Source organism: Sitodiplosis mosellana, unplaced genomic scaffold, assembly GCF_009176505.1.
Source record: "Sitodiplosis mosellana isolate CC-2019 unplaced genomic scaffold, AAFC_SMos_1.0 Smas_scaffold_2, whole genome shotgun sequence".
NCBI lineage: Eukaryota > Metazoa > Arthropoda > Insecta > Diptera > Cecidomyiidae > Sitodiplosis > Sitodiplosis mosellana.
In genome coordinates this window covers 307,154-331,216 of record NW_022595245.1, presented here as the reverse complement: position 1 = coordinate 331,216, position 24,063 = coordinate 307,154, and the positions used below count along the sequence as shown (strand labels likewise).

Below are 24,063 nucleotides of genomic sequence, written 5' to 3'. Positions count from 1 at the left end.
CGCATAAAAAACAAACAGGGCTACCGCTCTGCCTTAGCATTGCATGCATTGAACAGCGGTCATTTGAACATCGACATAAGCAACTTACGGTTGGTGAAAGAGATAGGCGACGCGCGCAAATTAGACGCATACGAAAGTTACTTTATTCAGAGGAGCAACAACGCATTGAATCTGGATAACGGGAACATCGAGTCAAATTTGCTGTCTCGGTTGCTATGATGCTACACCGACCGATGTTTTTACGTGACAACCGACGACTTTTCTGTTTAGTCGTGATGCTGATGATGGTATGATAATACCGAAATGCATTCAAGGTACTCTTTTCAAATTCTTTTGTTTTAAATGAATTGAAAATATTGAATTAGTGAAAACAATAAGGTGTGATTCAATTGTTTGTTGATCAATTTGATCGCGCCGATTTCGATTGTGCCATTTTCTGTCGACTGTTTTTCTGGATCTTCTTTCCGATTGACACGTTTTTTCTTCACAATTGAGTGCTTTTTCATCTGGACTTTGTTCTCCCTTGGCTTACCAAACGTCTTATTGTGCCGCTTACGCCTCGCCATTGCGATGGATCTAAACGAGAGAAAATAAATTGTAGAACGAATGAAATGTTTGTTGCAAGCGATTGTGAAATTAGCTAACGCTACGGAAATCGAAAACAATGCACTGATTGATCGCTTTAAACGAATACGATAACAATGTGATGATATTCATCAGTCCGTCGCCATAAATCATGTCGAAACATGTACACCACACGCAAAAACATGATTTTACGCTAATTTGTTGCAATTTTCTACCTTCACTAAACTCACCTCGGTCACAATAAGTCCACTTTGAATAGATCAGGCTTCGTTTGCTCTCTGTCTCCCTGTCTCAATGCGAATCTCGCCTCAAAATTGCGAAATAATCTTTGGAAAAAAAAACCACAATCCATTAATTGTAATTGGTAACAAAAAAAAATGGGAAAACTTGTTGTGATCGAATTAATTTATATTGTTTTATTCGCGTCAATCAATGCAATCGGTCTAGAATATTGCGATTTTTCCCGCTTTGAACATGTCATTGAACATGAAAATGTGAACCGGTATGACAAAATAACAATTTCACAACAATTTCCAAAATAATCCACAATTTAATTTGTGCAAAAACTCTATTCTTAGCCGTACATACCTGTAAAAGGGTTTTGGTCTCGCAATTAAAGCAACTATTTCGCAAAAAAAATTGCCTTTTTTCGTTTAATGTTCACTCAAAGAAATGTGCGTCAATTTCTTGACAATGTTCCTACACCAATGAGCCGCTGTGCTGAGTGACATTTACAAAACGAATCGTTCGGCCTCAATGTTTCATCCTTTGAACACCACATTTGATTGGCGTGACGGTTGCTGCGTCAAAACTGCTGTTTTACGAATTGGAGACAGAAAGGGAAATCTCCAAAGAGAAGCAAAATGTTTTTGCTTCGACAGTTTTTTATACTGAAAATGATTATTATATCGTGCATATTTCTAGAGCTAATGAATAGTTTGAAGATTTCAAGTGACATTTACAATTGAAAATGTTGCACAACGGTTCTGATTTCTCAATTGATTCAAAGATGTTGTACATATATAATTCTCAGTCAGTCAGTCAGTTTTCACACCCATTATTACCGTCACAAATGGATTTGATTCGAGTGTAGCGTACAGTTGGATGATACCCGAATTTCATCCGATTCGGACGGGATTGTATGTGAATTAATGGTCAAATGCACCACTGAAGTGGGCAAAAGCATTACTTAATTTAACGGTAAAAAGCAATACATAAATTTTACTTGGGTGGCGTTGTTCCATTTTCAAATGTTTGATGGAATGCAAGTATTGAAATTGTTTTTGATTTGACATTACTTGCTGTCTCTGGCATTGATTCTGTTTCGCAGTTAATAACAACTTGCTGTCACTCAATAAATTTTTAGGAATTCATTCACTTCGTATCAGGGACAATTAATATTAGCGGTTAAAATGAGAATGAGAATGTTTTCATTTCAATACATGTTGCTCATTTTTATTTCGGACATTTTCGAATCGCATTCTGAAATAATTTCTTCAATTCACATCATTCGCGGTCTTTGTCTAATTCGTTGTCAATGATTCAACGAGCAATTTTTCATTCACTTTGAATAAAGTCACAACCTTTTCCCAATCATCCAGAATTTTTGTTTCAAATGACAGAACGATCAAAATTTCAAACTAAGAAAAACATTTCATGCATGGATTTAACAGACGTTTTTGACTGTGATTCCAAATTTGCTCAAAAGAGAGCTACTGATTGAGGCGAGGTGTATACACATTGACGTCACTGAGAACTTAACGGAAGACTTGTCACTCACACACATAAAAGCAATCGTTTGAGTCGCAACATCGATGCCGGAGGTTGTGCTGATATTGTTATTATACAGAGAGACATCAATTGAGGCAGACATTTTGAAAGACCAAAGCGAAGCACATTTTCAGCAGAAAAAAAACAAAGACAAACGTAAGTGTTGAATATCTATTAATTACTCGGATGTTGCGCTTGGACATTCTTAAATCTGTTTTAAAGGTGACAAACCAATTAGTCATGCATAAAAATTGTTGGAAAATAATACCTCTGAAACACAAGCGTACAATTGGAATGTGTTTTTCTTTGCCATCGACGTGCCAAACACGTGGTTTGTTTTGAGTCAATTTATTTACTGATGTTTGATTTTGGATGTTTCTCCTGAATCGAATAGGCAATTAAAAGGTGTTTCTGGTAGACGCTGCAAGCGCAGATCAAAGTCTACGAAGGCTGAAATCAAGCAAGAAACTGTAGTAAAGGAAGAGCCCAGCGATAATGGTGACATTATTGACATACCATGGCCGAGAGTTGATGGAAGATATCGTTCGAATTACGAAGGATCGGTCGAATTCGGATATGATTTTGATGATGTAAAGGATGAGATCAAATGCGAGGAAGAAGAGACGGGCAAAGGAAAGGACGCGGCATCAAATGAACGATCGAATGAGAGCGCCAATGACAACGATGATAACGAGAACGAGGTGGGTGACTCAATCGATGTACAACCACTGGAATCAATTGGCAGTGGGAATAAACGCAATGGAAGCTCCAAAAAGCAAAACAAACGAGCCATCCCCAAGAACCAAGCGTCCAAAAAGCAAAAGAAGCACAAATGTGAAGTGTGCAATCATTTAGCACTCAACAAGTATGAACTCTTAATACACTTGCGCATTCACACTGGAGAGAAGCCATTTCAGTGTAATGTTTGTTCGAAGTCCTTTGCACAAAAACGTGTTTTGATTCGTCATAGGAAAACGCATAGCCAATTTCGTTGCTCGAAATGTAATCAAGGATTTGAACAAGAATCAGTTAAGATCGATCATGAACGATGTTGCGATCCACGACAATTCGAATGCGATATTTGCGGATATTCAGCAAAGCAAAAAATGAATTTGACAGTTCATATGCGGATTCACACAGGAGCAAAGCCGTCAGAGTGCTCGATTTGTTTCAAGTCGTTTATAACTAACTCTAATCTCCGAAGACATTCAATGATTCACATCGATGGACGGCCAAAACCTTGTTCGAAATGTGGTCGGCGATTCACCAGTCTAGAAGATAAGCAAATACACGAAACGCGCTGCCAACGAAGTCCAATTGCATGTAATGTGTGTCATTACAAAACTGTTCACAAGCATTGTTTGAAGGTGCACATGCAATCAATGCACGGAGCAAAACGATCGATCGAATGTGAAATTTGCAGCGAACAATTCGTCAGACAGATTTATTTAAATCGTCATTTGTCATCGGCACACAGCGACCAATTCCCATTCCAATGCTCCAAGTGCTTCGGAGGATACGCACTCGAAAACGAAAAAATTGCGCATGAAGAAATCTGTGGTTACCGTCAGTATCAATGCCATCTGTGTAAAGAGCATCGTAGATACAAACAACTTTTGAAGCTACACATGCGAACAGATCACACTGGTGAGCGGATTCAATGCAAAGTATGCAAAGCACGTTTTACTACTAAAAGTAATGCTGATCAGCACATGAAGACTGTTCATCGTTTGCGGAAGAAATAAGTTACACATTTCATTGTCTTTTTAGAACGTATTTGAGTTTAAAATTGAATTTCCATATATTTTCAAACAGACGCATTAATTAACAAAAAATTTGATACACTTCAAAGAATTTCAATTTCATATTTTTGCACGTAAAAAATTCAGAACTACCACATTAGATTCAATTTCCATTTGTGAATGGTAAACTCGAATAAATTGAAATAGAAACAAAAGGCTTCTTCTCTTTCATTACGAAGATTCTAAATTGAAAGAATTGGATTTCGAAAAGTGTGTTGCATCAACAAAATCAATTCTGGATTCAAGTTTGTAAGTTGTTATAATAATGTTTTAGTTTCAAAGTGACATGTTGTTCACAATTTTCATTTTGCTTTTTTTTTAAATATGTCTTTTTAGGAATATCGCCATTGATAGTCAAATTTTGTTAATTTTTCTACGCACGAATTAATCGTTATGGTTATTTTTAATTCGATTTATTGGCAGACAAACTAATTTTTTGTATCGAAATGTGTGTATTTACCGGGATCAAAATAACATTATTATCAATTTTATGAACAGAACTACATCACCTAATTATAAAATAATAAATGAGCCTCTTCTAGCGGTATAAAGAGTTCAAACATCATTCACAAATGTTGATCACCACCATCAAATGTGTTTTGTAGCGCCTCATACCACGTACATACAGCCTTTAGTGCAAATTAAAAATTCATCCGTTCATCAAAAATTCAAATCGGATAATGTTTGCGAGCATAATCTGCGATAATGTAGAATTCAAGTAGCTTATTATCTACACGGAGCTCAGCTCCAAATCGCCCATGAAATAAATTATTTAGCATCTAAAACAATACGAAAATAAAAAGATAATTTTTTTTTAGTTCGAATACAAAATTCGTGCAATCAAAGTTTTTGTCACTGAGCTTTCAGTGCTACTTACAACAGTTATGTGGCCGCATACGGAATATGTACACTTGTATTGTTTACCTATAAAAATGATGTTGTGACAGCTGTCACGAGCCGTGCACATGCTCAGTTTGCTGTAAACGAGACGTAATGTCATGTACTTTGCCGTACTCTACGAAAAGCGCTATACATGAAAAACAATGTTCGTTCAATTGGAATTTTATTTGCTTTCAAATCTTAAAATTATTTCTGAAATTATGCAAAATCCGCATCAAAATTCAATTGCATGAAATCCAAAATGGGTACACGCTAAAAACCAAACGGAAAATTGTGATGATTTGAGGGGTTTAGAGCGAAAATGTAATACGAAAATGTAAAAGTTGAGCGGAAAAATGTCGATGATGAATGAGCGGAAAAGGGATAGCTATATAGTAAACTGTATAGTAAACTATAGTGAACTATATAGCTATCTCTTTTCATTTGACATTTTTCCTCTCAACTTTTCTGTATGAAATTTTCGCTCCAAACCCCTCATTTAATGTAATCAAGTGTGTGATTCAAAGCTTTTGAGTATTGTATCATTCACAGGGTGTGCCTAAAATAAGTTCGCTAACTTTTCCCGTTAAAATGCGATAGTTGAATTCGTTCGGGTTCAATTTTTTATAAATAAATACTGGGAGTCGATCCGATAAGACCCATACGTTTCCATTCCGATCGATTTTTAAATCGTTTGGAAAAACTAAAGCATCCGAATCGCTATCGATAATTCCCTGTGTATCTGGTGTATACGGTTTGCTTGTGTTCCAGCATCCGATACCATCTTTATTGACCTGTGTGTAAATTAACGTTTTGGTTTTTTCATCGAAAAATTCGGCCGTCGATTGGCCATTCGGTCCTCGGTCACCGATGAAACTATAGTCATAATATGATTCGGAGCTCAATGCACGCGTTTTATTCTGTAAGACATAATTTGGTACGGAGAATTCTTTTGTACTCGATAAGGCGTGGAAATACACGGTTCGTGTGCTGAAAATGTTTTGAAACAAAATAAATGCCATTTTTTTCTTTGTTCGTTTGATGATGTGAGCAAATAAGTATACCCTTGTTCTGTTTGTTCGCCCAGGGCCATTGAAAATACACCGTCAGTCCATTGGAAATTAACGCCACCAACGTTGTAGTCACCGTTGACCGGATCGAAATAGAAGAAATTGTGTCTCACTCTCCACGATTTGTCCGCTTTGTATGAGTAAACAACCGTACCATAAGCGCCCAAATCCGGAATATAGGCAAATGCATCTTCGCATCCATTCTTTGGCGCATCAACCATCTAGATACAGATTGGAAAACAATGAATATTTCATTACATCATTCTATTACTAATGTTGCTGCTGCTGCTGCTGAAATGTTAATGCGTGCAAATAATTCAGTAATGGTGCAGATAGAAATCAATTCCACGTACCACGTTCGCGAAAAAGGTGTCATCTTTGATATGCGCAGGTGGTATCGTGTAGCGCTTGATTAGTTTATTGGTGTTTAAATCGAAAATGACTAAAGCGGGTTGTGCAATTTGTTTTGGGTTACCCAGAATATCGGCCAATCCAGTGTCCATTACCTAGAGGCATATGTATCAGTTGGATTTATCGGATTTAACTATTTTATTTCAATTTTGCTACGAATTTTTTGCGAATTTTTCGCATTCAATGCTCTGTTACTGCGAATGACAACTACGTTAGAGACAACTATAACATTACTCCAGCTGTCATTGATTTGGATTTGAAAAATTCGCAAAGATTTTGCAAAATTCGTAAAATATTCGAAAGAGTTTAAAGTTGAAATTCATATGAAATTGGCGAATTTTGTGCAATTTGCGAATAGCTAAATTCTCCTAGTCCATTACCCACAAGCGATCGCATTCATCAACGCGAATCCGAAATGTGGAAATAATTGATGAATTATCGGCCAATTGGCCATCGACCACTGTAGCCTTTGGTGCATTCGTACGGCCGCCCGTTGTTTCTGCGGTCGTGACAGTACCATCCGAATCCAGTGAATTTACTTCCCAACTGGGATATGGAATTAATGCTGGGCTCGACTCTTTACTCTCGATATCCACATAATTCAACGACGAAGCAACGCCAGACTTCCATCTGAAATATAAATATGAAATTTCTACAAAAACACATTCATAAAAAGCCACACACGCAAACATGGAACATTTTCATAGTCTATTGAATTAGGCCATCATGATACAATCATAAATAGATTGGTATAAAATTTCCTCATCAAACCATTGAAATCACTTTTTTTTGTGTCCAAATCAAATGTGTTTTTTGTTTGCAAAATGTGTTATCTTTCGCGAGTGTCAAAGCGAGTGCCGCGTATTTTCAATTAAAACCGAGTTCACAATAGAAAATTGGTTTTAATTGCCCTCGTATGAATTGCATAAAATGAGATGTTGAATCGCATGGTATTCGCTAATTTTCATGCGGATCACTTGTTTTAAATTAAACATTGATTTGAAATGATCTACCAAATTATCTAACCATAAAATATACGTAAACAAAAGTGTGCACAATATTTTTTTGGTGTCAACTTTGATGATGATCAATGCACGCGGACGCACGACACTGTGTCTCTCTCTCTCGTTTTCATTCTCATTTGTTGGCACTTCCGACACAGATTACCGGTGGGACCATGGTTCAAATGCAATCACTCAACTGGAACGCGCATTGTGTTTGCTTCCTAACATTATTGTTGTTTGATCTATGTTTGTACTCTTCGTCTTTTTTCCCAGTCTCTGTTCATTGCGCGGCAGTGAAGCGTCGATTTTCAGCTTATGTTCCATGAGATATCGATTGATTGAATTCACGTGGACGTTATTTCGTGCAAAAAGAACCACAGTACATGAGTACGAATGGTTGTAGATGGTTTGATGTAACTCAAAAGAACAAACAGAAATGCGTTGTTCGTTTGCTTGTGGCGGTATGAGGCACACTCAACCGTTTGCATTTGCATTGGCCGGGATTATAAAAAATTATATTTGAATGAAGAAGAAAAACAACATCGAGTTTTTTTTAATGAGCAAATGAACATTCAAAACTTGAATTTTTTTTCTTTTCCACTTTTCTTTTCAAGCGTAGACGTCTGTTTTTACTGTCTGCTCTTTTTGATGCTGTTATAAGAGTTGAGATCGAAAAAAAGAACCGAATGAATGGACTTCAACTTTCGTATTTCTTTTATTTTTAACACGAGAGAATATAAAAGAACCCACTGAAATTGAATGAATCCAACTGACTTTCGTGTATCAAAGGGGCAACATGGGATAATTCAATTTTCTACTGAGCACAATAAGAACGTTATTATTTCATTTCATCAAACATTTGGACAATCATATAACGACTCTTACATAATGCTGTTTTTTAGTCACAATCATCATTACAATGGCGTCATTTAATTAAATTAGAGTTGTTGTAACAGTGTAAAAATAGTGAGTCACACATACAATATGTTTGTGTGTCGAACGCGTTTGGGTGTCGAATGATAATAATAAACAAGCGTTTGATTATATGTAATCACCGTAAAAATGAAGTCATTTCTTCATTTCGTAAAATGAATTCTATATTTATTCCGACGAATAGGGGATAGATATCTCCTCGGAGAAAGAAATGTTTCAACGGTTCTCTTTGAAATTCGTAAAGTTTTCGAAATGTTTTGAAAACGTGAAGAAAAAAATACATTTTGATCCGATTATGTCAATTATAATTTAGAATTTGTTGGAAAGTCCATTCGTGACGCCGTCCATAGCGCGTTAATATGATTCCAGAAATAAGTTTCAAGTGATATCTTCTTTTATAAACAATTTATTTTGAAAAACGAACAGAGTTTTGAAAAACGAGAGCGAAGCAATTTGAGAGATAGTTTACTTGAAATTACTTCAAGTGGCTTTTAGTTTAAATACCTGGGAACGGTGATAAACAGCTTGCTCTTCCACACTTCAAGTCCCAGCGGTAAATTGTTTTCCGATTGATAACGTCCACTTTTTATCGCTTCCTCCTTGGCTGCATCGGATGGCCATGCATACGAAACCTCTTTCCAATGGAATCTCTCTTCCAATTTGGCAGAAAAACCATTTTGTATGCACAGCACAAACGTCAATATCAATAAGAACCGTATGCATTTCATTGTAGCTAAAACAAACTCAACTAAAACTAGGAATTTTAAATTGTAACAAAACAATCAACTTTAAACTGGACGGTGTTATTGTGTGAGCAACTGAGTGTAATAGAGTTTAAGCCAACCGATCAGCACAACGATCAGTTCTTATCTGATGCGAATTTTTACTCGTTACCAATGATTGAGGCCACAATTTTTCAATTCACTTTCGCTTGCACGCATCGTCGCGTGGTAGGAGTTGAAGCACTCAAGTGCGATGATGATGTTCTGTGTGATGCTTTTTGTGTACTACTAAAACCGGACAATGGTTTCGCATTGAAAATGACGGTGACACTTTAAATATAGTATACTTATCGTAAAATTATTACTGTGAAGGCTGTCGAATCTATGCAAATTGCAAACGTATCATTGGCAAGACTATAAATTAAGTTTTTGTTGCAGCAAATTGAAATTGATATACCAACACACGACTGGTTGGCTGCAGCTAACTGAGGAAGATGTCAACGTTTTTTATTTCGCCTACCTTTTAATCAAAAAAAAAAAAACGTTTCGTGTTGCAAATGGCCCGATGATTTCTTGCTTAAGCTGTTACCATATTTTGCGTGACCACTTTGAATAAAGTCGAAGTACAAGAACCAACCGAAGACTTGTTTATTGAAAGGTTAAACGCACCGGCAAGGCCAATTGATGCGAACACGTTATCGATGCAGTTGCACTCCAACGCAGAACAGTGCTTCGTTTGGTATAAATAATTGCTTCTTACTGATTAAATGCAATTAAAGGTGGCCCATGGCTGTGAAGGAAAACGCCTGCATTTATGTATTCACATCAACAACGACAACAAAACACAAAGAAATCAAACACAAAATGTCTTTATTTTTATTAATTGTTTTTTTTTAGTTTTTTTTTATTTCTGTTTTAAATAAATGGATGAATGTCACCGTGTATTTTTTTTAATGTATCATTTTAACAATAAACCCTAGATCATTTTGCATGTGACCATTCTCAGTAAATCTCGTCTTCCATCATCTCTGTCTGTTTCATTTTGTTTTTGTGTTGCGCCTTTTTCAATAGGAAATAATACGTGTCACTCCGTAAATGAGATGTGATACAATTTTGTGTTCTTTTTCTATATGATCCAGATTTTATAAGATGTAATTGTTATGATCAAAAGTGTTGAAGTCGGTGAATCGTTTTTGTTTTGCTTTTTAATGAAACGTTCGTTTTTTTTTTCAATCGTTATTATTCATCGATTCGATTTCAGACAATTTTTTTCCGTGTTTTTCTTTTCTCCCTTGTGGATTATTTTTCATTGACCGGTGTCGATTGCATCCGAAATAAAGCATTGAAATTGATTTGTCACGAATTTGAAATATTGTGATTTTTTATGTGTATGTGGGGGAGGCGAAAAGTGCTTGGCAAAGCATTCTCATTGATAAAACCAATTTGGACCAGTTTCGATGCTCGATTTCCGATGCAACAACAATGTTGGCATGTTGGTCCAACATACTTCCGGACACAACATTTGGTTGTTGTTGTTGTTATTTGCTTTGCTTTTGTTAATCTAATACAATTCACTAACATTTCACACATATTCTAAAATGGCTACGGTGGTTCGATTTCAATATCTCGAGAGAGTTGATTTCAAGGTTGGTTTTTTTTTCTCCTCATTTAATGTACGTGTGATTGAGGATGTGTGTGTTTGTGTGTTTTTTTAATTCTTTTTTCTTCACTTGTGTGGTTGTGTGTGTGATGTGTGCCCAGAGGATGACGAGTATTGTGTACCATTTAATAGAAATGCAATTACATCGATGAAAATATGTGGGCATATGTAAAAGGTGTGTTCAGTTTTCATTTCTTTAATTTCCTAAAAGTTTTCAAATTGATTTTTTGCTGGTTTTTTTTTTTCGTTTAGTAAATACGAGTTCACAATGTATTGTTTGGTTTGGTTTAATATATAAGTTAAAATTTTCAAATTTCTAACAAACTCCGTCTAATATTCAATTTTAAACACATTTTTTTTGCTATTCTTGTTGTTGTTTTTTGTCGTCGTAGTCGTCACATTCATAGTTTTCTATAGGTAACAAACAGTTTTTGTCAGTTTTTTCCCTTTCTTTTCAATTAAATTATATGTTGTCATAGTATTCTAACTAGGTGAGAAATAATCTAACTGTATTCAACATGCAACAATTTCTTTTAAATTTCATTCAAAATAGACTCGGTTTTATTTATCATTATCTGTCGATTGCAAATGATATTTTCTTTCCTCATTGGAATAGTATTTATATATTTATATAATGCCCACGGGCATGGCCGCACATTGCAGCAAACTGCAACCATTGTGGGTGGATGAACTTAAAATCCGTTTTTAATCAATTGAATTTTGTATCAAACTCAATTAACTCGCGCGCGCTCGCTCGCAACCGAAAAAAAATGAATTTATATATGCATCAACCGAAAATGTGTGATCGAAATAAAGAGGTCTGCCAAATATCGGCAAATGATTATTCATAAATCGGCATCAGAAACCATAATTTTGACACCGAAAAAAAAACCGTTGACCAATCCATGTTAATCGGATCTCGTATTTTTCGCTCCATACGGTAATCGTTCCCAATGCCAAACTTATTCCATGGCATAGTCGTTATTTTATTTGTTTTTTTTCGTTCGTTTTCTAAAAATGACACTCATTTTCATTGTCATCTCTCGATTTATGAATTTTTCATAAATTTTCTTCTATTTCGTCCACTTTCTCTCTCTCTCTCTCTCTTTCTTGTTATTGATGTTATTTATTGTTACTTAACTACTGTCACATTTCGTTAAAGTGGCATTCACAACCATTGAACTTTCAAGCATATGAGTTCCGACTAGAAACTGAAACATCAATGGAACAAGAAACAAGAGAGAAAAAAACGAACAACGACAGAGCGCTGTATACGCTGGTATATGAGAGAAAAATTTAAAATTCAATAGATTGTGAATAGCTTTCGATTTGTCGTTTTGCATAATTTATTTGATCGACATGAATCCTCTATGGACTCAGGTAGAGGGTCAAATGTGGATCATAATATATATATTTTTGCAGTGGTGTATTTTTTTTTTCCTGCCGGAGTGAGATAACATAATTTTCATATGTATCGCTCGGCAAAACCAAGACTGGGGGGGGGGGGGGGGAATGTAATGTGACAACTTCAGATCAAATTCATGATAATTCTGTTTTTCCGCTTTTTTTTTCATGAAACAGCAACAAAAGTTCATAATGTTTGAATATACAAAAATCTCACACACATATATACGCAAAATTCCCTTGACACACAACTCGAATGAAACTTTTTTGTGCACATGATTGTACCGAAATGATGTTAAAAATATATTCATTTTTGCCAAATGTATTCGGTTATCGAATGCTTCGAACTAGCATAATCGAGAAAAAATATCTAGAAATTCGGTTGGCTTATCATTTTGGTGCAATCACTCGCTCGTGATTCAATTCAGTTTGTTTGGTCGGTGTCGTCATTGAGCCAGAAATTATATATTTTCTGTCGTTGCCGTTGTTAATGCTGCTGTCAAATGTGTTTGTATGAGTTTTATCTCTAGCTTGAGTATTATCATTATTAGAGATGTGTTTGTGTGGTGTGATAGTTTTGCATATACATATATATCAAACATATATGAAACTCTGATGCTCCGAATCAGATGTCCTCGTGAATTTGCATTTGCCGCACGGCACACAAATTGTTGCCGGGAATTTTAATCGAGCTGTACGCAATCCAACAACCGCAGTTTTCGTTACCACTATTTATTCCACTGAATACGACACCATTTCTGGGTTTTCAGCAAAACGAAACACAAGAGAAAATTTTTTTTTAATTTCATCATATTACATATGTATAGATAGTATTACCTTGCATAAAAATTTATCTGTTTTTTTCTGTGTGTCTTGTTTTGATGAGAGCTGTGCGAATTTTCCATATTTTCTTATAACTCTATTCATTTCACCCTAATTGCTATATGCTCTCTTTTCCTAGCCATAATCAAATTTCATTAATTTTAATTATCGCTGTTGTTTGTATTTCGCTACGGTTAATTTGTTTTGTTTTTTTTTACATGTATGTCAGTCATTTTTGGTTTTACAAAATTTTTTACATGAAATTTGCAATATTTCACTTTTCAAAATCGTGTGTGTGTGTGTGTGTGTGTGTTGTATTCATTTATTTCGTCGTTCATTCCTTAAAGTTCATGATTGTTATTTAATTATTATACTCTATTTATATACCATAGGCTCAATTTGACGAGTTTTTCTTCTGCTGCTTCTTCATTCAACATATAGAAGAAAAAAAACAAAGAACAATTTTCAAAAGAGAAAAATAACATTTATTTGTTTTTTTTTTAAATCTAGATTGGCTTTTTCTATTCATTTTTTTTAGCTTGCGCACGTGCGTGTTTTTTCTATTAAAATTTCATTTTTCAGTTTATTTCATTTCCGTCACTAAACTGGCAAATGAGGAATCAAAAGCGAATTCATTTTAATTTTTATCAGAAGTTAAACAATGGTTTTACTAAAACACGATGATCACCACTAGAATACAACACGTTTTATTTTTCTGGGTGTTTTTCTTCTTATTAAATAACATGAGGCATTGATGCTATTGCAGAGAATTCAATTGCTTGTTGTTTGCACCGCATCAAATAGCGAATTGTTCTTGTTGACAGTGAGCATGAACTCACTAGATTTTTGCATTTGTTCGCGCTTGCAAATGGGGAAATTGTTTTTGAAATAACATTTATATACACGCATACACAGTAAAAAATAACAAAAAGAAAAAAAAATGCGAATTCAAAGGAAATGAAAAGTGAAAGGAATTTCTATATAATTCGAATGTCAGTAAACTAAAGCAAAATTTGTATACATTGTGTTTGTGTAAATTGTGTGATGCGCTCTTCCGTTGTTCTGTGGGAAGATGTTGTTTAACAGTCTGTTTGTGACTACATTGGGAGATTCTTGTTGCAAAAATGAGAGCCAGAGCTGTGCCAATTTATATTTTACTGAGTGTGATTTAGAGGAAAATCATCTACGTCGAATATAGAGAAATTGAGAGAGCTTTCAAAACATCAAATGAACAATAATTTCCGGTATACTGTAAATAGAATGCATAAATTCAAACGTAAAACTACTGAAACAATTCGAAAAGTATGCGCTATTGAGTTGAACACAAAGACTACAAAGAGAGAATCAGAGAGAGAGAGAGAGAGAGATAGATTTACCGAACCGATATAATCAAACCGACACTTTGACTCAAAAGGAATTAATTGGTGAGTTGAGAAATTGTATTTTCGAACCGTGTGTGTGAGAGATGGAGAGTGAGAGAGAGAGAATGGATTCAGGTTTGAATTTTGGCAAATACGACTTTGTTGCCAATTGAACAACTACCGGACTACCCAATTTGAACAAACGAGATAGAGACGCAACGAGAGATAGAGACACAGGGAGATAGATAAATTTTGAACGGGATTGTTTTGAGAAATGAATAGCAGTAGAAAACATGTGAATGCGGTTCCCCAACCACTAATTGTTTTAAATTTAATCAAGTTCATATTCGCTATGTTGCGGTTTTTGTGCGTGTGTATGTTTGTTTGTGTGGTGTTTTTGATGTAATTGAATTGAATCGAATCCATTGGCGTTTGACATACTGTTTTATTTATGTTTTTGGGAAAATGCAGATGAAGAGATTAAGAGAAAATAGAATATTCATCTCGGTATTTAGATGAATGATTTCGATTCATGTGTATGTTGCAGAAGAAGTGTTGAATGTTATACCAAATACGTATAAATTGGTTGTTGCACTAACAACAACTTATTTAAATTTGGCAATGATTTTATTGTTTGTTGATGTAATGTTGTTGTCATTTGAATGTAATGTTTATTCGTTTTCTGAGGTGACATCAGTTTTTGTTGTTTTTATTTTTACCCTTGTTTTAAGCTTGTTTCGTAGCTTATAACTATCATCATGTGTTGTTTTTTTAAAATCATATTCTACATATATCACGGTTTCCTATACACTTGTTTTTTTTTATTAAAATGTTTTTTATTCATTTTTTTTGTTTTACGAGAAATTTAGACACATTTCCTAGTTAGCATCGCTTTTCTTTGGGTTTATTTTTTTTCTTCTCACAATTCCCTAAATTTTATACTAAATGCTTGCTTTTTTTTACTTTGTGTGTGTTTTTTTAGAACTTATCTGTGTACTTAATTAGAATTGACTTTATTTTCATGTGTGTTGTGGGCGAAAATCTGTAAATAGACGAATAAAAACGGGAATCATCAGAAAAGGAAATCATAAATTGGCGACTTGGTGTGTCTGAGTGTGTGTGCACTATTTTTTTTTCGGCACATCTTCTCATCAATTTGCAAAACGAACGGAACGATATGAAAGTGTGTGTGTGTGTGTGTGTTTGTATGAACAAATTGATCGTTTCCGCAGCCTTTGTGTCGGTTTGATTGATTTTCAATGGGAACTGATACGATTTTCTTGAACACTATAGTATAGTAAATGAAATTTTGTTGTTTGGTTGCCAATCATAATGTACAAAAAGTTTGTTTATATATGTGCTTAAACTATTAAATCGACTTTATTTACGGGGAGGCGGAGAGGGGAGGCTAGCAAGTGAGCAATCGAGCAATCGAGCTATGGTTTGAATTCAATATTATATGTGCAATTTCATGAGGGGTATGGTCGACATTCAATCGAAGTTCAATTTGTACAATAAAACAAAGGAGGAGTAACAAGTAATATCGAATTCTGTGTGTGCGTTTGTGTTAGTCTTAACTTTCGTATACACGTATAACGGGGAAACATAGATTTGGCAGGATTTTTCTTTCACTTACACGAATGTCGGTCAAAACGAACAATATAAACATTTGGAAATGTGCGAACGATGGAGAACATTCATTCCAGAAAATTCAATTGAAACGAATATAGCTTTGGTTTTCAACATATTTCTTTTTCCTTCATCTCAAAGACAAATCGACAAAACTTCACATTTTGTTTGCTTCGTCCAATGTTACCATTTCTTTTGTCATTATTTTTTTTATTAAAAACTAACACATAAAAATAAAACATCAAAAAGGATTGATTGACTTAATGACTTAAAGCTCAATAGACAGAGTTAGAAATCTAACACGTTGCACCATTCATTTTAATAGCTATTGTTAATATTTAGTTGGTTTTGCTGCTTTTGGACTCACACAGAATGTATACTTAGGTGGCGAACAAGTTATGTCTAACTTTCTATAGAATTTTTTTTTTTTGCTTGATTTTTCTTTTCATTTGGATTAGGAGTAGCTTTCGGAAAATTCAACATCAGATTGGCTAGCATGTGTTATGATCGACAGGCCGCCACCAATGGCACTATCAAAATCAGATGTGGTGGTTGCTTCTGGCTGAATAACAATGAGTGCATCCTTACCTTGGGCCGCATTCGCTGCAGCGGCTGTTAATTGAATTTCATTCGTTGATTGCGCCACATTACCTAAACTTGCTTTGGTAACTTGTTCACGTTCAACTAAACGCTGTCGCAATATACGAATTTTATCTTCTTTCTGCGAAGTGGAAAACAAAGAAAGAAAAAAAAGAGACATCAAAGGAGGCCGTATGAGTGAGATGGAACACAAAAATCGTGAACGTATAATTCCAGGAAAATCGTCATTTTTAATCTTGCTTTCGGTCAAATTGGGCTGAGGTAAATCCTTTTCAATCATTGAATGAAAAAAAAACACACACACATTTGCTTTTGCGGTTACTTACTTGTACTATTAGTCTTTGTAGTTCTTCGTTTTCTTTCACTAGCTTTTGATAACGTTCTTCGTCCTCCTTTGAAATACCAGCATCCGGATTGTACTTGGATTCAGCTTTATCGTGTGGATGCCGAACCACTTCGATAACCTGCAAATATTGAAAACGAATTAAATGTATTTGAGTGTGTGTTCAAGTGCGAAAGAGAGTGGCCATCCTCGGCATCAATCGCAGAAGAGGCGAAGAAAATGAAAATACGACGAAAAATTATAGGAAATGGAATTGGTTGAGTGGCCGCCGATAACTGGCGAAAGTACAACAGTAAAAAATCATGGTTTTTGAGGGTACGAACCTTTGGCACAAAAATCAGCAGCATGCTGAGAAAACAACAAAAAATAACAGCCAACGCCATAAATACGAACGATGCATCCTGTTGCGAGGCAATCACCATTGCAACGGGCGCTGTGATTAAACATAATACAACCACGTTGTATATGCTCATGCCCACATAACGGGAATCATTAATCTGTTTCACTTTTATTGAGCGCGTTTCATATGCCAAGAACAGGCCAAACACTAATATTAAACCCTTGAACCCGTAAATCAGACCTATATTTTGTTGTTGATGTTGTTGTTGTCATCGTTGTTGATGTTGTCGTCGTCGTCGTTGTCGTCGACACACAAACCGAACACAGAGAAAGAGAGAGGCAGAGAGAGAGAGAGAGAAAAAAATCACACAATAAGTTTTGATTAAGATTTTGCGATTCAACGCATACTTGATTCTCGGTAGAGCAAGTAAAAAAAAGGCTTATAGAGCCCGCACACATAAGCTGCGGCTCATTCTCACGTACCTAACCAAATCGATTGGTTTTCACTTTCACAATGCTCCAGCTCCGGACTTATCCGAATGTCATCAGTTGCCAATAATGGCTTCTCCAGTGGAAAGGTTTCAAGCCGCCTCTGAAGTGGATCGATGATTTGCCACAGTAACAAAATCACTAAATCGACGAACAGCAATACCGATACCATTGTGTACAGCTTCCATGGTTCGACTTTTTTCTATCGTACACCAGAAATCGAGGCGTTGTGTGTATGTGTGTGTGTGTGTGTGTGGAAAAGGAGCAAATGGAAGAAAAAGAGAAGAAAAAAACACAGAGAAAGAGAGAGAAAAAAAAATTGCAATTTGCCGATGAAAACAAAAGATACTCTTTCGACGACAGAGCTTAGCATTCATTCAAATAGTTGAGAGGCAACACATTTTACTGCTACGAACCTTTGGATCTTGCTTTTGTTTCGTTGTAAATCGATGGACACGCCATACTTTACTGAACATTGCACCATAGGCTAAAGTAAAACCCGTCGAAAGCATCCATGCCCTCGTTTGACATATCTGCATGCGAACAAATGTACGTGTAAAGTTGTTTCATGTGTAACAAACGAGAAAAACGGAAAAAAATTTGAGTAAAAAAAATGCGAACACAATAAAAAGAGAGAGAGCAAGAGATTTCATTGTGTGCTGAGTTTGTAAGCCATACCTTTGGATATGTATTTGGACTAACGAAGCGACCGTCAATTCCCAGCAAAATCACCGATAACAAGCAGATGATTATGCCAAATAACATAATGGTATTACACACGGGATGTGACTGCTGAATCACACTGTAAAAATGAAGTGACACACACATTCAAACGTTTGAGCGACAAAAAATACATACACATAAAATGCCATCACCATCGTAATGGCAATCGTCGAATAGCCGCAGCGCAGTGTTATAGTGTTATAGTGCCACTAGGCACAGTAGCTACAACAGCAGCAGCACAATATGAACGCAAAACTCACCGTCGATGATTGTTCCAAATATTGAAAACGATTAAAGCGATGGCAACGAGAATACCGCAACCAGAAATGGTGCTCATGCATACGAACAGCGATAATGACACGGTGCGTAAAACACGTCGAATAATCGTGCGATCCTGCGGTGTCTGCAATCATATCGAATTTCATTTTCAATTCAATTTTATATTTTACCTCACACACTCAGCAACAGCACACAGCACATAACACACACATCGACATTTCCAATCTATTATATTGATAATATTCGCACGTTATAACTTGCCTCTCTGTGTGTTTCTTTCACTGCAACACTTTAAAGCAGATGCATAACTCGGAAAATGATTCAAAATTGGAAAATCTATGGATGTGAGCGTATGTGTGAGTGTGTTTGCATTGATTTCAGATAATACGGCAGATTTCAATGTGAAAAATGTGGTTTGCATTTGTGAACCGAATTCTGTGAAGCAAAACAGCAGCACATTGGAAATATTCAATGTGTTCGTGTGCTTGGGTTCTATCTTCACATTTGATGTATGTACCAGATAGCAACCGACTCTCACCACACACGCAGCGAGCGAATGAGAGTCGATGGGTATCATCAACTATGAAATTGGTATGCGAGTAAAAAGTTTCCATTAGAAAACTTTGGTTGATTTGATTACCTTGTTACCCTGCCATTTTTCCAATCCAGTCCACGAGAGATTATCGGCTTGTACATCATAGTGTCCAAGGATAACGTATTTCCCGTCAATCATTTGCTCGATTTGAGTAAGTGCAATACGATCGCCTTGAGAACTGAACGCCACAACTCCCTGTTTGTGAGTGTGTTTGTGTGTTTGCAAAAGAAGAAGAAAAGAGTGAATATATCGAGAATTTGGTTCGATGAGAGGAAAAAGTGTCGTATATTCAAAGCACATCGTAAAAGATATTTATGTATTTTAAAGCTTATAAAATAAAGTAAAGATTTCGAGGGGATGCTTTTGGCAATGTTTTGCCACCAACAACATGCAAAATTTTCTTGGTCTGTCGTTCTTCGAGAGAAAAAAAGCAGCAGCAAAATTGTGCTTACCGAAACGCCCAGAAACGATGTGGAATTCATGGCTGCATAAATTTCACCAGCTATATCACCGTCCGTGTATGTAAAATCCTTGAGCGAACGTTTCTTATCCTTCCGTGCTAGCCGCTCCATCGTTCGATTGAATGCCAAGGCAACACTCCAAACGGCATCATAGGCGAGTGGTGCCTCTTGATAACCAATCGGATAACGGTTATGACGTATATCATGTCCACGACGAATTAATTCGGTATCTAATCGTTTGCTGTTATTGTGATAGAGTGAAACAACATTTACCCATTTAGGTTAATTCGCAATCGAATTTTCGAAGACTTTGTATAAATAAATTGTATATAATCTAGTGGCACAATCTCGTCCCGAAATAGATTCATTTATTTTATCTAGTGCTGATATACTTTGTGAGAAATGTCAAATGTTTTCCGCTTTCTCTCGATATCTCGGCAAATAAATGTCACATTTTAGGTCAACTTATTTTCAGCGATTTGATTTATTCATCCCCCTCCTATCTCGTCCTTCATTTATCGTTGATCTCCGCTCGGTTGGCCCAACGACAAGGCGGGAGAGTAAGAGGCAACTCATTTCAAAATTATTCGGTTGTACGTAATGAATTGACGTCGTTGACGCAATTGCTGAATCTTAAACGAAGCACGAAAGCGAAAAACCGACTAAGACCCACCACCACCGGTAACAAAAAGGAACGGGCCACCGTTTCAAACGAAATGAGAAGAGAAGCAACGAAAAAAAAACTTACCGAAAATCTCCAGATGACATGCCGGATATGGTTTTTTCGTCGACATTTTGATTCCACATTATCGCTTCAGTGGTTAAATGTCCTTCAGCTGCCATTTTCATTTGTTCGCGTGTACACGTTATATTTTCAGCCTCGAGATTCACCTCATACCAGTTATCCTCGTACCATCCTGTCAATGTTTTTTTTCGGGTTTGTGTGTGTGTGTGCGTGTGTTTGTGTTTGATGTGGAAAAAAAAATAAAATTCATTATTAACACGCTTTTACACATTTTCACATCGGCTAGTACAAAAGATCGCGAAATTGCGCCGAATGATATAATTCAATCTGTTCATGAAACGTGCGAATTTATTCATTGTAAATCAAGCGTTAAATTGAATTCGAAACATTACTACCAAATGGTTGCATGTAATTCGCTTCAGTCTTTTTTTTCCCGTTTCATTTCTGTGTGTTCATTCGCATCACTTGTAATGTCTGCAGATGGCATACACACAAATGCATTGCGATTATAAAATGTTGCGCATTCTGATATGCTTACCGATAAAAAACCAAACATAGGTTCGTTCGCCCGGCCTCGAATATAATTTCAAATTATAAATTTCACATAAAACGCGTCGCGCGGCAACTGAAATGAGAAATAAATGATTGAAATTGTATCACATCAGCAACAGAAAAAAGATACCTAGTCGAAACATCTCAATGGTTGACAACCATATCAAGAGATTTAAAAAAAATGAATCATTAGAACCCAACGCACCGACATAGAACAGTCCGACGATGATTCGTGCATCCTGCCGATGTAAATTTCGTACGGCGTCCGTTGGATCCGATAAAAATGATTGTCTGGTAACGATTTCGATGCCCGCATCTTTGCAACGATTTTCGAGATCTTCGACCGTCTGCAAAGCGATACATAGCAATTTACGAATAATGTTTTTAATGGAGAGTTAAAAAGAAAGTAATTTGCGAAGTTACAACAACAGTGTTGTACTTGCACCGAATCCAGCAAAAAAAACAACCGAAAGAACGAAAAACTTGTGCATATAATAATGAAGATAGTTGAGTGAAGTTTCGCGCCCGAACAAAAGGCGGAAATGAATAGTTATGTGCGCGCTGCGCGGCGCTGTACGAAGTGCTTTTTTTCAGATAATAATTTTCTTACCGATATAAAAACTTCTTCAGCCTGTTGAAGAATAGCAACTCGTGACCAGCCGAATTTTTCCATTAGCTTAATACGGGTCGGATTATGCACCGTGGCGGATGGGTGTGTTCGAAATAACGTTGGAAATCGGCTACGATCCGATAGTGCTGGGCTCGATGCACCGTAGCATAGCTGCAATTGGAATAAATCGAAATGCAAACAAAACAGAAACCGAAAATTAATCACAACGTATCATCATCGTCCTCATAAAAGCGGGTAGGAAATATCAAAACTTTGTGGGTGGAAATCAATTATGCGAACGCTTTCAAATGCAGAATGCGCTCATGTTCATTCAATCAACATTCCACCGCAGCAACCGTACTTTATGGAAATTCCATTCCAATATCATCGATACATTTCTCTCCCCCCCTATCTCTCCATCCCTCTCTCTCTCTCTCTCCCTCTCTCCGTCTCGATGTTTGTGCCATTTTCCGAAATGGCATACAGTTCAAATTCACTCATTTCCGAATCATTTGTGTATTAATAATGTGTTGTAATCACTAAATCGAAGCTTTGCTCATGAATCGTGAATGTGATGTAGCTCGACTTGAAATTGCAAATAAATTGAATGATTTGCAATGTTTCTTCACGAAAATGGGAATGGAAACGAGCACGAGAGAGAAAGTCAGAGAAAGAGGGAACAGAGAAAGAAGAGAGAGGTGAACGATGTGTTCATTGCTAATTCTCTTTCCATTGGCAATTGATTCTTGCTGAAGCATCAAATAACTTAATTTATTTCTCGAACGCATTTTGATTCTCGTTCTTGTTCGTCTCCTGATGCTACCATCATCGTTCGTTGGCTTTTACTTTGTTATCTCGTTCTTCAAAGCCAAGCATGTGCTTTGATACTTTTTCGCTTAAAATAGTTTTCACCGTGTTTTGTTTGTTGATGTTGAGAGAGAGTGAGAGTGAGCGTATGACAGAAGAGGCCATACATGTATGAAGAAAAACATGTTTCATGTCAAAGTCATGTTCTATTTTTCCGTGTGCATATATAGACCGAACGAAAAAAAAACAACGGCCGACAGAGATAGATAGATTGAGGGGGCAAAAGGAACAAAAAACTTACCACGATGAGATTCCACATTTTTGCTGCTTCAGCTACTGTCGTACAAACGGTGCTACAGCCGGCTAGAAGCATCAACTTTTGCGGTTTATTGTACAGTAGATTATACATAACGCTAGCACCGAGTCCCGGCTCACACTGCAAGTAGACAAAAGAGGGAAAAAGCCACAGAAAAAGTTAATAAATTGCAAAACCGAGTCGCTTAAATGTGAACGCCATGGCGTTCCCAAATAAAATACATAAAGAAGAAGAAGATGAAAAAAACACGTAAAACATTTGTTTTTTTTTTTGGCAAGCGCAAAAACTTGACTAACAGTTAAAGTTATGAAAGTGCAGAGAAAAATTCATTATCTCTTTTATTTGCTCGCTCTTATGTTATGGAATTTGGCGAAAAGCCGACTTTGAACAAGAGAATGTTCGGGAGAGTTGGAATTGTGAATGCAGCGGCAGAGGAGAGGAGACTTGTTCAGGTTTTCAGTATTTTTTGTGTGTGTGTGTGTCTGTGTGCGAACGAACTTTTCACAAAAATATGTACGCAATCGAGTGAAAAACATCACATCACGCACAACGCTACGTGAATGAAGCAAAATTGTCATAATAGCAAACGAAGCGATCGCACGCGTCAACACCTGGATAAAGTTCGTGTATTGAATTTTTTCTTTTCGCTCGTCTTCGCTCATTCACTTGTCGTTCTGTCTGTCAATAGATTTCTTTTTCTCCATTCACCGGGAATATTTTATTTTAGCCATCAAGTGCTTGCTGTATGTGCCAGAGATACATACCATACAGATATACACACACAAAAAAAAAAAGCTGCTCATTCAAAAGAAACTCGTTTTGTTATCTGCTCTTTTCAAACAACCAAACAACTTTATCGAGTTTTGAATTTTCCACAATTACGTGAATCAAAACCACAAAAGAAAGCACACAAAAAACACATACAACATGGAGAGCGCTTTTGAATTGCGAAAATTTATTTTATTTTCTATTCTTTAGGAAACAGCACATTCCACAACAACAACGGCGACGACGACAACGACGAAAGCGGGGAAGAAAAAAACCTTTTGAGAATAAATCTTGCATTCCACTTCACAATGAATGGCTAAATGGTTTAGTCTGATGGAATTTATCGGTGAAAGAGGCAAAAAAACGAACCCACCATTGCCGAAG

At 36.3% G+C, this 24,063-nt stretch overlaps 2 protein-coding genes and 1 long non-coding RNA gene across 5 annotated transcripts in view; all 3 read right to left on the bottom strand.

The window, feature by feature from the left end:
* Positions 1 to 18: 18 nt before the first annotated feature.
* LOC129564821 (uncharacterized) lies at positions 19 to 1,774 on the bottom strand. Its single transcript, XR_008687550.1, has 3 exons — positions 1,174 to 1,774; positions 816 to 911; positions 19 to 576 (listed from the first exon to the last, which is right to left on the bottom strand). It is a non-coding gene; the product is annotated as an uncharacterized LOC129564821 (long non-coding RNA).
* Positions 1,775 to 5,484: 3,710 nt separating this feature from the next.
* On the bottom strand, positions 5,485 to 9,418 carry LOC129564819 (protein yellow). The gene is made up of 5 exons (XM_055438976.1): positions 8,959 to 9,418; positions 6,898 to 7,147; positions 6,460 to 6,612; positions 6,101 to 6,327; positions 5,485 to 6,026 (listed from the first exon to the last, which is right to left on the bottom strand). Exons 1-5 carry the CDS (start codon positions 9,180 to 9,182, stop codon positions 5,579 to 5,581), a joined length of 1,302 nt encoding a protein of 433 aa, XP_055294951.1. The 5' UTR covers positions 9,183 to 9,418; the 3' UTR covers positions 5,485 to 5,578.
* A 798-nt stretch (positions 9,419 to 10,216) lies between these two features.
* Positions 10,217 to 24,063, bottom strand: part of LOC129564835 (gamma-aminobutyric acid type B receptor subunit 1) — an 88,130-nt gene continuing 74,283 nt past the window's right edge. For 2 of the 3 annotated variants that reach the window (XM_055439002.1, XM_055439003.1), the window contains exons 3-16: positions 22,897 to 23,031; positions 21,789 to 21,959; positions 21,384 to 21,525; positions 21,165 to 21,251; positions 20,630 to 20,798; positions 19,873 to 20,122; positions 19,466 to 19,615; positions 18,807 to 18,949; positions 18,502 to 18,625; positions 18,240 to 18,356; positions 17,818 to 18,025; positions 17,319 to 17,575; positions 16,979 to 17,116; positions 10,217 to 16,773 (exon numbers count right to left, since the gene is read on the bottom strand). In XM_055439002.1, the coding sequence (XP_055294977.1) occupies positions 16,507 to 16,773; positions 16,979 to 17,116; positions 17,319 to 17,575; positions 17,818 to 18,025; positions 18,240 to 18,356; positions 18,502 to 18,625; positions 18,807 to 18,949; positions 19,466 to 19,615; positions 19,873 to 20,122; positions 20,630 to 20,798; positions 21,165 to 21,251; positions 21,384 to 21,525; positions 21,789 to 21,959; positions 22,897 to 23,031 (2,358 nt within the window). In that variant the 3' untranslated portion in view covers positions 10,217 to 16,506. The remainder of the gene's footprint in view (positions 16,774 to 16,978; positions 17,117 to 17,318; positions 17,576 to 17,817; positions 18,026 to 18,239; positions 18,357 to 18,501; positions 18,626 to 18,806; positions 18,950 to 19,465; positions 19,616 to 19,872; positions 20,123 to 20,629; positions 20,799 to 21,164; positions 21,252 to 21,383; positions 21,526 to 21,788; positions 21,960 to 22,896; positions 23,032 to 24,063) is intronic. The other variant, XM_055439004.1, reaches the window with a different exon arrangement.